Raw genomic sequence first — 13,149 nt, 5'->3', positions numbered from 1 at the left:
CACTAGATGCTTATCTGGTTCTGGATTCTAGTGTGTCCTTCCAATCAGATTGCTGGGGTGCATGAGAGTAGTGTGTAATGGTTGAATATGATGGCATCCAATTAGGGATGCCACCTTTCAGGGAATAGAGAGGGGGTGGGCCAGGTAGGTGTGGGGTTATGATGTAAAAATGGGGGTGACTCAAGAGGGGGTGGGGTGATGACATAAGGGGCAAGGTGGAAGGGATCTTGCTGATGGTTAAGAATATTTTTTTAGCTGGGCGGGGGAAAGCAGAATCAGAGTATAGGGCCGACCTTCATACAGGAATTGGGGGTGGCCAGAGTGGAATAACAGGTGATTACAAATTTCCCGGAACAGACGTTGCCAGTAAATTTGCTGACTCCAGTCTTTGCTTGTATTTTACTGGCTAGGTTGGTGAAATACTGACCAGGTGGCAACCCTAACTACAACCCATCTTCAACAACTCTGCCTTGGGAAGTACAGTGGAGCAGGACCATATTGGGAAGCAAGGTTGTGGCATTTCAGGAAGGGCCCCCCAAAGTGGGTTTAGTTTTCCCATTAACATTAGCGAAATAACTGACCTAGCATGGTTCTTAATGAAGATTTGCATCTGTAATTAGGGTTTATATGCCCACAATGGAGAGCTGGGAGGGACAAATGGGAGGGTTTTATGGTCTACTATAATGACATACAAGAGGCTTTTTTAAAAAACAAAAATCCCCTGGCAACCTTGTATGGACATTCCCGTTGATCCAAAGAAAAACAGATTTCCCTTTAATAAAAGCAAAGTTAGGCTATTGACTACTTCTATTGACAGGGGAATTAAACTATTACAAGAAAAGGTTGGATCTCTCCGGATTAACAGGAATAAAAGGACCTATTAACCTATTACAGTGTAGAACAGAAATCCAGGTTTAAAGGATCAGAAGTACCTGCAACGAGCATATCTAAAGGTAACGCATGGAAACGACAGTTGGAACAGAGACATAGATGGCACTTGAGTTAGAACTTTATCGTTGTTGAAACTCCCACACAGCACAGAGTACGGCTCTAGCACCACTTCACGCACATCATAATTATCTGAACAAAACATTATTCTGGATGTGCAAAATAGGTAATGAGCCCTGACGAGAGCAATTAACGCACGCCACCTGTCTACTTCATCATCGTAATGCCCTGCTTAGGAACATTTTCATGTTGACTCTTTCTGGCGATGAATAATAATATAGGCATTATAAAAATAATAAATTAATGGGTCTGTTTATATCTAAAGGATAAGTAAACCTTTAAAATAAGTGAATGTGAAAGTGTAAATCTAAGCATTTTTTTCAATTTACACTAATCATTTTTTTTTAAGATGTCAAGATATTGAAGGACAAGTAAACCTTTAAAATAAATGAATGTAAAATTGATGAGCCATTCTAAGCACTTTTGCAATTTACATTTATAATTTTTTGTAAAACCAATATATTATGGGATATATGTGCTCTAAATATGAATACATTTTGTTACAACAGCGCCACCTGCTGTTCAGGGTTGGTCTGATATCACAGTCACATGTCTTTCCTAAACAGAAGAACATTAGACACTAGCTTTAATAGTGTTGCTATATACAGTATTTTGTTCCATTACAGAGTTAATGTATTTATATACAGGTATAGGACCCATTATCCAGAATGCTCGGGACCAAGGGTATTCCGGATAAGGGGTCTTTCCGTAATTTGGATCTCAATACCTTAAGTCTACTAAAAAATCAATAAAACATTAATTAAACCCAATAGGATTGTTTTGCATCCAATAAGGATTAATGATATCTTAGTTGGGATCAATTACAATGTACTGTTTTATTTCTACAAAGAAAAAGGAAATCAGTTTTAAAATTCTGAATTATTTGATTAAAATGGAGTCTATGGGAGACGGGCATTCCGTAATTCGGAGCTTTCTGGATAATGGGTTTCCGGATAAGGGGTCCGATACCTGTACTGTAGTTATAAGGGCCAAGGATTGTGCTGGCTGCACCTCAGCTAAAAGGTGGCTTTATACAGACTGATTTAAGCTGCCGATTTGAGTCCTTTAGACCAATATGGCGGCTTATCTGCCCATGTATGGTGACCCCCAATGGCCCTACCCCACTAATATCTGGGTAAATATTGGCCAGGTGTCGATTGGGCAGGTTTAATTTTCTTAGTCGGATCAGGGGTCGCATTGGCTCCAACTGCTCCTATCTCCGTCGATTTAATCAATCATTTGACCTTAGGGGGTTCCCTTGGCCCTAGGGCCAAACAGTTAAATTATTCTGTTATCATCCACCCTGAGATGAGCATGTCGGGAAAGATCCGCTTGTTTGGCAATGTTGCCAAATGTATGGCCACTTATAGCTTTCTTATCTTTTACATTCTCCTTGTTCAGTTAGCAAGAGGCATCACAAAGCAGTCATGTAGCAAATGAGGCTTCAGATAAAGCACAATTCCCATTTGCTCCCTGTCCCAATGATAGGGTCCAATAAGATATGTATTTGCCAAAACTAAACCCAGAGGCACACTAGTGTGCCATTCAGGCAAGGTCAGTTTAATGTGCTTATAAAAGACGCATTGGTGAAATCATTATTCTTACTGGCAGATAAAACTGTGCGCATAGGAGGAAAGCAATGCAGTAATAACCTGTGCAGCAAAGAATAAAATTCACCCTACATGCCGTTTTCATTATCAGACAAGCACATTCGCAGGAGAGTGAATAAATGCTGAACAATAGAGGAATGGACAAGCTTGTTTACCAGTTTGTGTCTCTGTTAATTTGATCATCTAGTTGGAGAGTGTTCCAAGTTCTTGGCTGAGGAATATAGGAAATGAAGGGTGCAGACTTAGCTTGTGTCTAAGCCGGTCGGTTTTAGCAATGATAATTACCTTGCAGGCATAATGTTCTCTTAGCAGCATGGAATTATTGTTAGCCATTTCATTTTTTTTTCATACAGCGTTGCTTGTAATGGTATGAGCAAATGTTCTAATTATAGTGGTGATACTGGTCTAGCGCAGTGAGACTAATTAATGCAGATAATTTAGTGGCTGCTGTTGATTGCCAGACAGCGGTAAAGTCTCCAAAAATTTGCCCTAAATGTCTTATACATTGATGTCTTGTTAATGGCCTTAGCATCCTTTTAGTCTATGGGTGTTTAGGAGACCCGAGGGCTTATTTACAAATGCAAGAACAAGTGTAAAGTGCTAAAATGCATTGTGTGTATTCGCAGAGGCACCCAATGCATGTTTCTGTACAACTTGCATCTAGCACCCATCAGCCATTTCTGATGAATTGTGTGCAGTTGTGCAGACGGATGCAAGTCAGCCATGGAATTATTGGCAACCTGGAACAGGAACGTATTCCGAGGTTCCCTTGGACGTTTTCATTTTAAGCCCCACTTTAAAAGTCTAGCCTTTTGGCCAGGCTTCAGATAGCTTATAACAAGGTTATAGACATCGAAACATATTTGTGAATTGGCCTTCAGCCATAGATTCAAGAACCCCACCCAGCTTGGCCTTCAAGTTGGACTTTCACATGTATATTACAGAGCAAATAAGCGTTCTTCCTAAATCTTAACATAATTGGCCCCTAGGCTAATCCCCCTGACCCTGTTCTAAACCCACAGTTTGTGACCACTGCCTTAGTGGTTTGTTCCCAACTGAATTGCTATTAGTGTTAGACTTAGGTCTACGGGGCTACCACCACAGCACCTTCCACCCAAATCACGATCTACTCCAAGTGCCCACACCAGCTGCAACCCAGCCACAAACACTGCATTGTTTCTTTTACTTGGGCCATCCCCACACCATGCATGCTTATTTGTGGCATCAAGTTTTTTCCTGGTGTCCTACCGACCCCGTCTGATCAGCTGCTTAGTGCCAGAACTAGGGGTAGGCAGAAGAGGCACATGCTTAGGGCACAGCAGTGGGGGGCACTAGGTACATACCTTATCTGTACCCCTGGTGGTCCCTTGTCCCTTACCAGCTGCTCCTCACTTCACTACCCCACAGGCCACTCCTCAAGTTGGCCCATCTCATCCCCCATTCTGTCATGATTGCGGGGGTGGGCTGGGAGAGGATCCCTGCCAGGTTGCCTAGGGTGCCCAGTCAGCTTGGCCTGGTACTGCAGCTGCTCAAAACACTATATACCACCACAACCCTTAGAATAAAAAAATTCCCACATTGGAGTCACCATCCTAAGTGATTTTTATACGCGCATGCTTCCTCCTTTATGAATTCTACATTAAAGCCACTTCCATGTATGTGCCAGCCCCTGATTCTGTGCATTAAACCTATATTAGCCAACACATATAACTGAACACTCAAAGGCTCTGTAGAACCTCTGTCTACTCATAATCTAACTGGTCTGTTGCAGTTATGAAAGCTAACATCTGTCAGCAAACTTGGGTAAACTCTGCCCAGTACAATATTTTTTTTAATTAACTTGCCACACTTCAAATATACACCAACACTGTAATCTTTGGTGTAGGCCAAGGCAAGTCTTACATTAAGAGAAACAAGGTTCAGTTGACCTTGTCAACATTCAACCAAGTCGTGCCGTTGTCAGCCGTAACTAATCATTTATGATGGATTTCCATGTATGAAGATGAATGCTGGGTGCATGAAATGTTTCTGCCATTAGAGGAGTAAAGAGGTTGTGCATTAAACACAAATATCCTTGGCAAATAAGGTGAACAGCCTGTAAGAGCAGGTAATTGAAATTGATTCCAAGAAAAAACGAAAGTATCTTCAAGTAGGCTCAGTAAAACGTTTTGACATGGGCACAGTTGCTCTCCGTAAAGGCGCTTGGCCTCATTCAAGCAGTATGTCATTGTCAAGATGGAGAAAAACACAGAAGGGGTGAGTGCTGAACTGCATGGCGGGCATCTCTCAGTTTGACTAAGTATAATGGAGTTGTCCAGATCCTGCAGAAAATGCTGAGATTTGTGGATTTGGTTCATCCCTATATAATAAGTTGCCATGTGCTGGTATGTGTAGTCGAGCAGCGTTTGACTTTCCCTTTAAACCTCCATTATTGCAGTGAGAAAGGCATTGAACCCTTCTAGCAGTTCATGGGTTAAACACACACTCATTAAAGTGACATCCTGCTCAGAGTGGCACTATGTTTAGCTCCAGAGCCAACAGCTTTGCAGTTATTTTTAATGGGAATTTGTTACATTATGATTTGCATTTTTCACGTGTTTTAATGACATTTCTCCTTCCGGGCACTTTGCGCTCCAGTCTTTGCATATTAATAATGTCGTACAATCTGATGATTCATTGTTGGAGACACGCACCGACATACTGTAATATTCCAGCTTTATTGATAGGAGTATCTACAATTAGTGCAATGCAATGCATCGTACAGAGGTTTGAGATGGGAATTTTTCATATGAAAACAAGCAACTAACTGCCAGCATTAGTTTAGGGATTAATCATTTAAACCCTGTTGCGTAATCATGAATTTATGTGGCCATATTATGTGGCTTGATAAAGGGCTGGTTTAAGCCCGAAACGTTGCTGTGTGCACTTGAGTAAAGTCACTTTTTTCTACAACATTTCCGGAGTGCTGCTGTTTTTTCATTTTATCCTGGATATTGTTTTACCCTGGCTGAGGGTTCAGCTTGCACCTGGGGCTACAATTAGCTGGTTTGTCCATTGTGTAGCACACCTTAATCAATTTGTTTAATTTATGTGGCCATACTTGGGCCAATATAAGCTGCTCAACTGGCCCCTCCAGACCAAGTGAGCAGCTTATTAGCCTGTGAATGGAGGCCTCCTGATGAAATGCTTAATTTTCAGCCAGATATCTATCAGCTTGATCAGTGCTGTGCAACTAGTGGCCCATGTCCCCTACCTGTCTGGCTGCTGTGACTGCTTACCTTTTGTGTAAGCTTTAAATGGTATCAGTACTGAGATTAACTGCCCCCCCTGCATTGTTCACACCTCAGATTCAGACTTTAAATGCCTGTATTGTTCATACCTGTAGGGCGTGAACACCTGTTCAGACTCAGACCCACTTTCTTCACCTGTTCAAACTACATACAGACTGTAGGAGCAGTGCCAGATTTGTGTCACTATATGTAGTATAGTACAAACTGTTCATCTTGGAATGGTCATGATTAGTTATTTATATAGACAAGATAGGTTTCCCTGTCTCTTTCCTCACTCTGCCTGCCATGCTCTGTGTGTGCCATACTCTGCTTGCCCTTTGCTGCCTGTGTGTGGGCCATACTCTGCCTGTGTGCGCCATACTCTGCCTGTGTGTGCCATACTCTGCCTGCCCTATGCTGCCTGTGTGCGCCATACTCTGCCTGTGTGTACCATACTCTGCCTGCCCTATGCTGCCTGTGTGTGCCATACTCTGCCTGCCCTATGCTGCTTGTGTGTGCCATACTCTGCCTGCCCTATGCTACCTGTGTGTGCCATACTCTGCCTCCCCTTTGCTGCCTGTGTGTGCCATACTCTGCCTCCCCTTTGCTGCCTGTGCGCCATACACTTCCTCCCTTTTGCTGCCTGTGTGCCATACTCTCTTGCCCTATGCTGCCTGTGTGAGGAATGATGCATATGGAGATATAGGGGGATAAAAGAGGAAGATGTCAAATGGAGGGCAAACCAGAGGCACAGAGAAAGAAACAGACAAGAGGGACAGGGTTATAGTAAGGGACAAAAGCAGAGAATGTGAGGGAGTGAATTAATATTAATATATATAAATGTATTTGGACAGCGAGAGTGAGAATGGGTCTTATACAGCAATACAGAAAATCACAGATGGCTTATACATCCATCCTCCATTCTAATCATATATCTATCTATCTATCTATCTATCTATCTATCATCTATCTATCTATCTATCATCTATATCTATCTATCTATCTATCTATCTATCTATCTATCTACAGGTATCTATCATCTATATCTATCTATCTATCTATCTATCTATCTATCTATCTATCTATCATCATCTCTATCCATCTATCTATCTATCATCTATCTATCGATCTCTCTATCTATCTATCATCTATCTGTCTGTCTGTGTGTGTCTATCTATCTCTCTGTCTCTCTATCTATCTATCTATCTATCTATCTATCTATCTATCTATCTATCCATCTATCTATCTATCTATCTACAGGTATCTATCATCTATCATCTATATCTATCTATCTATCTATCTATCTATCTATCTATCTGTCTATCTATCTATCATCATCTCTATCTATCTATCTATCTATCTATCTATCTATCTATCTATCTATCTATCTATCTATCTATCTATCTATCTATCTATCTATCTATTTGCACTGTTTTATGGGGTAGAAGTGGTCTGCTCTATGGTTCCTTGCTCTCTGATTACTGTTATTAGGAACACAATGTAATTACATTGCTATATGTTCAATCCTGCGGAACTGTCAGTGGATTCCTTTGGACCCGTTGCATACAGCCTAATCCCTTCAATATTAAAAGAGGGAATTGGTTTTTACCTCTCCTTTCTATCCCTTCAAAATTACAGTTTTTGTTTTGAAAAACTGTGAAACTGGGAGTAGTGGGCAAAGCTGATTATGATTCCTGGGTGGAAATGGAACAATATACCTCTGTTTGAGCTGTCCCAGAAATGTGCGACTTGATTAAAACGGCTTTGCTTGAATAATGGAAGTTAATTTGTAGCGGCCGTTGAATGTGACCTCGCGGGTTAAGTGAAACTAGTTCTGCCCCACCGTGCATAACTGCATTCTAATCTTGCTCATTTACACAGACAAATATTTACTGTATTGCATTTAGTACTTACAGGTCTTAAAGAGATTAGCATTATTCCCTCATCAGGACACCCAAGTATTCAAAATTAGGTCGAAACATAATTTCTAAATTCAATTCATTTGTAGCATGCCAAGACCCAGTTGGAAACTTGCTGTAAGTCTGTGAGAAGGAAACTCATTTATGCTGGGACTAAAGGCAAAGTTCATCTTGAAATTACCATTGAACGGGATAAAGACATGGAATATTAAGACCAGATTAGCAAGTAGGATATTCCTTTTGTGTTATATAGATGTCAGTTGCCCCAAACAAAGTCTTGGTGTCCTTTCCTAAAACTCTGCCATTTACACTCATCACTCAGGAACAGTTTATTAACAATCACGAGCACAATTCCATATAAACCTTTTCCACACACCTGGAAGTTAAGGTTCCCTAGGCCACTGGGCCCCAGCCTGATATTTACTTCCCTGCTCCTTTTTCTCATCAGGGACGTTGTTCCTTCTTACAGACTTTCAGCAGAGGGATCAGCCTTGCATTCCAGGTACATTAGGCTCTATCTCACCTAGTTCCTCTCATTGGGTCCCTAACTGAACAAGGTACCACCGGGACACGTCCCTCTCTCTCTCTCCTCATGGAGCCTCAACTGCTCGTCCACCTAACCTACCACTGACCACCTGCAATGAGCTCCACAAATCTACCATAACAAATACCTAACCTAACTAATCCTACAGGATACCTCTCTGAGGTGGCTTCCTAGCATTATACAGGGTTGGACTTTGCCCAAACCCGACCCTTGCCAGAGCAGCATTAAACTTATGCATGCTCAGGTGGGTAATGGTTACGGGAAATGCTGCCAGTGGGGGCACCTGCAGGGCCTCTGGGGCGGCAGCCCTGGTGGGCCCTGGACCCCCCAGTCTGACCCTGGCAGCCAAAGAGGAAGTGGTGTCCTACTTTCTCCTTATATAGTTTCTGTTAAACAGAACTAGAAATAGCAGCCTTTCAATAAAATAACTATTCTACTCCTTACAAGTGGGCCCCAAGAAGGCATGTACTTACTGTTTACCCTATGGTTGAGAAGCATGGTACATCTCTCTTGATATCTAGTTACAAAAACAAGCTACTAAACCTGAGGATTCTACTTGGGACGCAGACGCGTTCATCTACCAGATTTACATGGTTATGTGGTTTACATGGCAGAGTACGTCCCTCTCTGCACTAAAAGCAGAAGATAAAGTCAGGGCTGAAGGTGATCTCAAAAGAGGCAGAAAAAAAGGCAACAGAAAATGAGAAAGTAGCCAGATACTAGGCTACAAGAGAGAGGGGGAGAAGACCAAACAGAAAATAGAAGACGTAATGAAAAGTTGAAAAGAAAGGGCAGGGAGTACAAAAGAGAAGAGGTAGCGGGCAGAACATAATGATGGGTAACAGAATGCAACATTAGGATGGAAAATGGACAAGCAGTAGAGGCGGAGGGAGGAAGAATGTGAAGGTAAAAGAGAATGAAAAGAGGGAAATGTTTAATTGAATACAAAACATAAAGTGATAGCACAAAATAAAGGATAGGAAAACAAAGGGAGTAGAAAATAAAAGAGCATAAGAAGGACAGAGACAATAGTGAGGTGTAAAACATAGAAATGTAGAGAACAATCCTACAATGGAATAAAAAGAACACTTAACCCAAAGAATTCTAAAATGAAAATATATTCCATTTAAGGAGTGTCACGTTTGCTTTTCTTTATTAATTTCCTATTCTGCAGTGATCCCTCCTTTGTGCTCTTTCCCCATTTCTAGTGCTGTGCTATTTTTAGCCCTCATCTTGAAATATCCTCATTCTGTCTGGAAGATTTAGAAAATCTAATTCCTTTCCCTCTCCCATCCCCACCTCCTGCCCATCAATACTCTGTGCCCTGCCGCGGCTTCATCTTATTCTGCTGCTCGCGGTGTCTCTTTCTGCCTGAACAGCCAATTATATGTCAGGTGGCACCAGAATAGGAACATTGTGTACAAACTCCGACTCCAGAGCTCTGTGCAGTCTTTAATAGCTGGCAGCTGCCACTATATTCGGTACTAGCCACTGTAAAAAAGCAAGAGACTTTGGAAAGTAACCTGCTTGTACCAAATATTTAACTCAAATTATCGGTATAATAGCTCAACTGCATTTGATAAAACATGGGATCTGGGTTGGAGGAACTTTATATTTATCTTTGTTTGCATCTTTCATTGTCTGTTGTGTATCATGATAACATCTATATAGAAATACTGGAACCAATGGTTGGACAAAGCAGACATTGCGGGGCCCAATTATTTATATAAAGTAGGATGGGGCCTCCTATTATGACCCATTAACCCTGTTGGCTATAGTACAACTGAAGGGCTGTAAGTCAGACTGCACTGATTTTCATTGTCACCATCTTGTTCTACTGCTGCCATCTTGCCTTTCCATCTCCCATTGTTCCAAAATACAATGACGCTGTGATGCCCAGGATAGCTGCCTTGATATGCACCCCTAAAGACAGCTGTAACACAGGTCTTTGGCATGGACCAAAATGTTCTTAAAGCAACTTTATAGGGAGTTTGCCCCTTCAAAAGGTATTTGCTTATTTCTACAATCAGAGCAGCCTTATGTCTGTATAAGTGCTTCCCGAACCCAATTCCTAGGGATGTAGCAATAGAAACAATAGGCAGAGTGGCTGCTGTAGAATTAAGGAAGGATCTGTGGGGTTCCTAACAGATAAGGTAACAGATTAACTTGCACATGGGCCACCAAAAATTTTTTCTTTGTGGCTTAGGAACCAAACAAGGCAAGTGGGGAGGCTAGCTTTGCCTCAAAATGCAGTGTTTTTTTTAACTAGCTTTTTACTTTTAAAGAAAAGAAATTAAGTAAGCCTTACCTGTCGACTAGACTTCTAGACTCAGAAAGAGTCTGATAATAATGTTTTATTTTCCACAGGCCACAGAACATTGTTCATCGGAGTACATGTTCCTCTTGGTGGGAGGAAAAGCCATCGTCGTCACAGGCATCGTGGACACAAACACAGGAAAAGAGATAGGGAACGTGACTCTGGGCTAGAAGATGGACGGGAATCCCCTACCTACGGTAAGACTTTTAATAGAGATAGGGAATTCTACACAAGTCCTAGTTTGTAGAGCAGGTACTTATCTTTAATAGTTACTTTACATGAAGACCAGTTGTGGAAAGATGTATGGTTTGCTATCCTGTCCTAGATATTAGTAAAAATATGGCTGAAGGACTAATATGCCAATGTGTAAGTCCTAGTATGGACTTAAGGGGGCCTTGACCAAAGGTTGGACCTCCAAAGGGGACTTGAACTGAAGAAGTCCGACAGCCACTAGTTTAGAGGAGATGCAGCAATCTGGGGTACTGTAATACTGTGCAGCAGGGTTTGGAGTTTTGACTGAAACTTTATGGTGTTATAACTCCTTCATCCAAATACTGCTGGACTACAGCTTCCAACATTCTCCAGTGTATTATCAGAGATTAAAGTAAAATGGGAGGAATGGTCCATCAGCCACAGAAATTCCTAAACCAGGTCTACACAATAAATCAATTTATCCAAGAGGATGCTCCAATGAGAATCCGGCCTGCTCTGTTTTAATTTCTTTTCTTTTTCTGCCAACGGCAATCTAGATCTGGAACAGCACTACAGCCCCCTTTGCTCAGTTCTACCCATAATAGATAACAGTAAGATGACTGATGTTTCACTCTTTCCCAATAGATAATCTCCTTGGATCTCTAAATAAGTATGGGGTGCCTACATTGGAGAACTAAGGGGTGCAAAAAGGGAACATTTTCATCTTAGAATAAAAAAGTTTTGAGATCACTGGGTCAACCAGGCTTTTCTATTGTGATTTGTTCAAACCAACATCATTAGTTTGTTTTGTTTGTGGAGCAAGTCTAAAAAGAAGCTGCTCGGATGAGTAGTGAAACGTCTTCAATAATTACTTAACAAGTCCAGTTGCTTTAGATTTATTTATACTAGATACAGTATACCATGACCTGGATGAATGAAAATCTTCATAGGCAAGTCTAAAAAGCCACCCTTAAAGTTAGGTTTCCAGTATCCACAAAATGGTTTCAATTGGCAACGTTTGAATAGGTTTAATTGACTAGACCCATGGTTCCACAGCCACCCACTCTATGCCATTTAGCATGGAACAATCTTTTTGCTTTTAATATGCAGTAATCTAGTGCTTCTAGATGAAGAAACAGAATCACTGTACATTGCCTCTACATTTCTGAAGGTGCTTATGAAATGATCAAGTTCCTTGATAATATGAAAACACTTTTTAATAAAATAAGTTCAATAGATATTGCAACTTTTTTCTCCCTTTTCTTTTTCCTTAACAACAACAACGCAAAGCCAAAGCTGTGATTGGGGGTGTAATCTTCACCTCCCACTAGAGGCATAAGCGATGTTAGTAATGCCATTACATTTCCTGCTGTTATGCCCATCTGTTTTTTTTTTAATTCCCTATAGATGTGTGGATTACTCAGATTTTGTGAAACACAGAATAGAAAATGGTCTCCTCAAGGGAATGAATCTGTCCAGTAATAAAATGTTGAAATATGTATTTTGACAAGAAAAGGGGATACTTTTTATTTGATGTGTGAATACTATTGTCCTGTGATCGTGGAAAGTAAGACAATGCCCCGGGCATATCTGTATCAACCACCAAAAACATTTTTTACCTATTGGGCAAACATATTGCAGAGTATGAAGCATGACACATTTCATGGATTCCTATGTTGTGCTTACACATATTGCACAAAATGATTTATGTATCTCTAACATGAAAAATATATCTGAATCAAAGTGAAGTGCAATAGTACTCTGTGTACTATAAGAGCCACATTTCCAGTTTACTAACTGGAAATTCAGCCCTTAACGTTGCCAAGAGTGACTTTTTGCTGCCCCTGGTATCTTGTGGGGTGCCAACACATGAGGCAAGGATTCTTACCCTCCCTTATGGCAGAAGCGCCCTGGAAACATCAGCAGGGTTCATGGTTTTGCAGACGGCTCAGCAATTTGTGCCAATTCTAGGGGTCACACATAAGCAAGTGCTGTCGATCTAAAATAGACCCAATGAAAAGTACAAACTTGAGCGGGTACATGAGACAAACATGCTTCTGCAGCAATGTTGCAGCAATGTTTATCCTGTTTTTTTTAAACAATGGCGTGCAAGGAGCTCACAACAGGATGTGTCTATGAGTGCTCAGCCATTCTAAATACAAGCTCTCAAAGAAATGCAATTTGCACCCGATTTGCCTTAAATCGCAACACAATTGTGCCTATTTTGATGCACTGAATGCAATTTCGGTGGACGCAACTTGGAGAGTTGCTGCAATTACACTGAAGTTAG

General features: G+C 41.2%; 1 protein-coding gene across 6 annotated transcripts in view; it reads left to right on the top strand.

Annotated features, from left to right (window-relative positions):
• slc4a10 (solute carrier family 4, sodium bicarbonate transporter, member 10) overlaps positions 1 to 13,149 on the top strand; it is a 113,003-nt gene that overhangs the window by 45,701 nt on the left and 54,153 nt on the right. For all 6 annotated transcript variants that reach the window (XM_031893501.1, XM_031893500.1, XM_031893498.1 and 3 more), the window contains exon 3: positions 10,718 to 10,864. In XM_031893501.1, the coding sequence (XP_031749361.1) occupies positions 10,718 to 10,864 (147 nt within the window). The remainder of the gene's footprint in view (positions 1 to 10,717; positions 10,865 to 13,149) is intronic.

The sequence above is a fragment of the Xenopus tropicalis genome, chromosome 9, assembly GCF_000004195.4.
Source record: "Xenopus tropicalis strain Nigerian chromosome 9, UCB_Xtro_10.0, whole genome shotgun sequence".
Classification (NCBI taxonomy): domain Eukaryota; kingdom Metazoa; phylum Chordata; class Amphibia; order Anura; family Pipidae; genus Xenopus; species Xenopus tropicalis.
The sequence above is the reverse complement of the archived record's forward strand: the minus strand, read 5'-3'. Positions and strand labels throughout refer to the sequence as shown.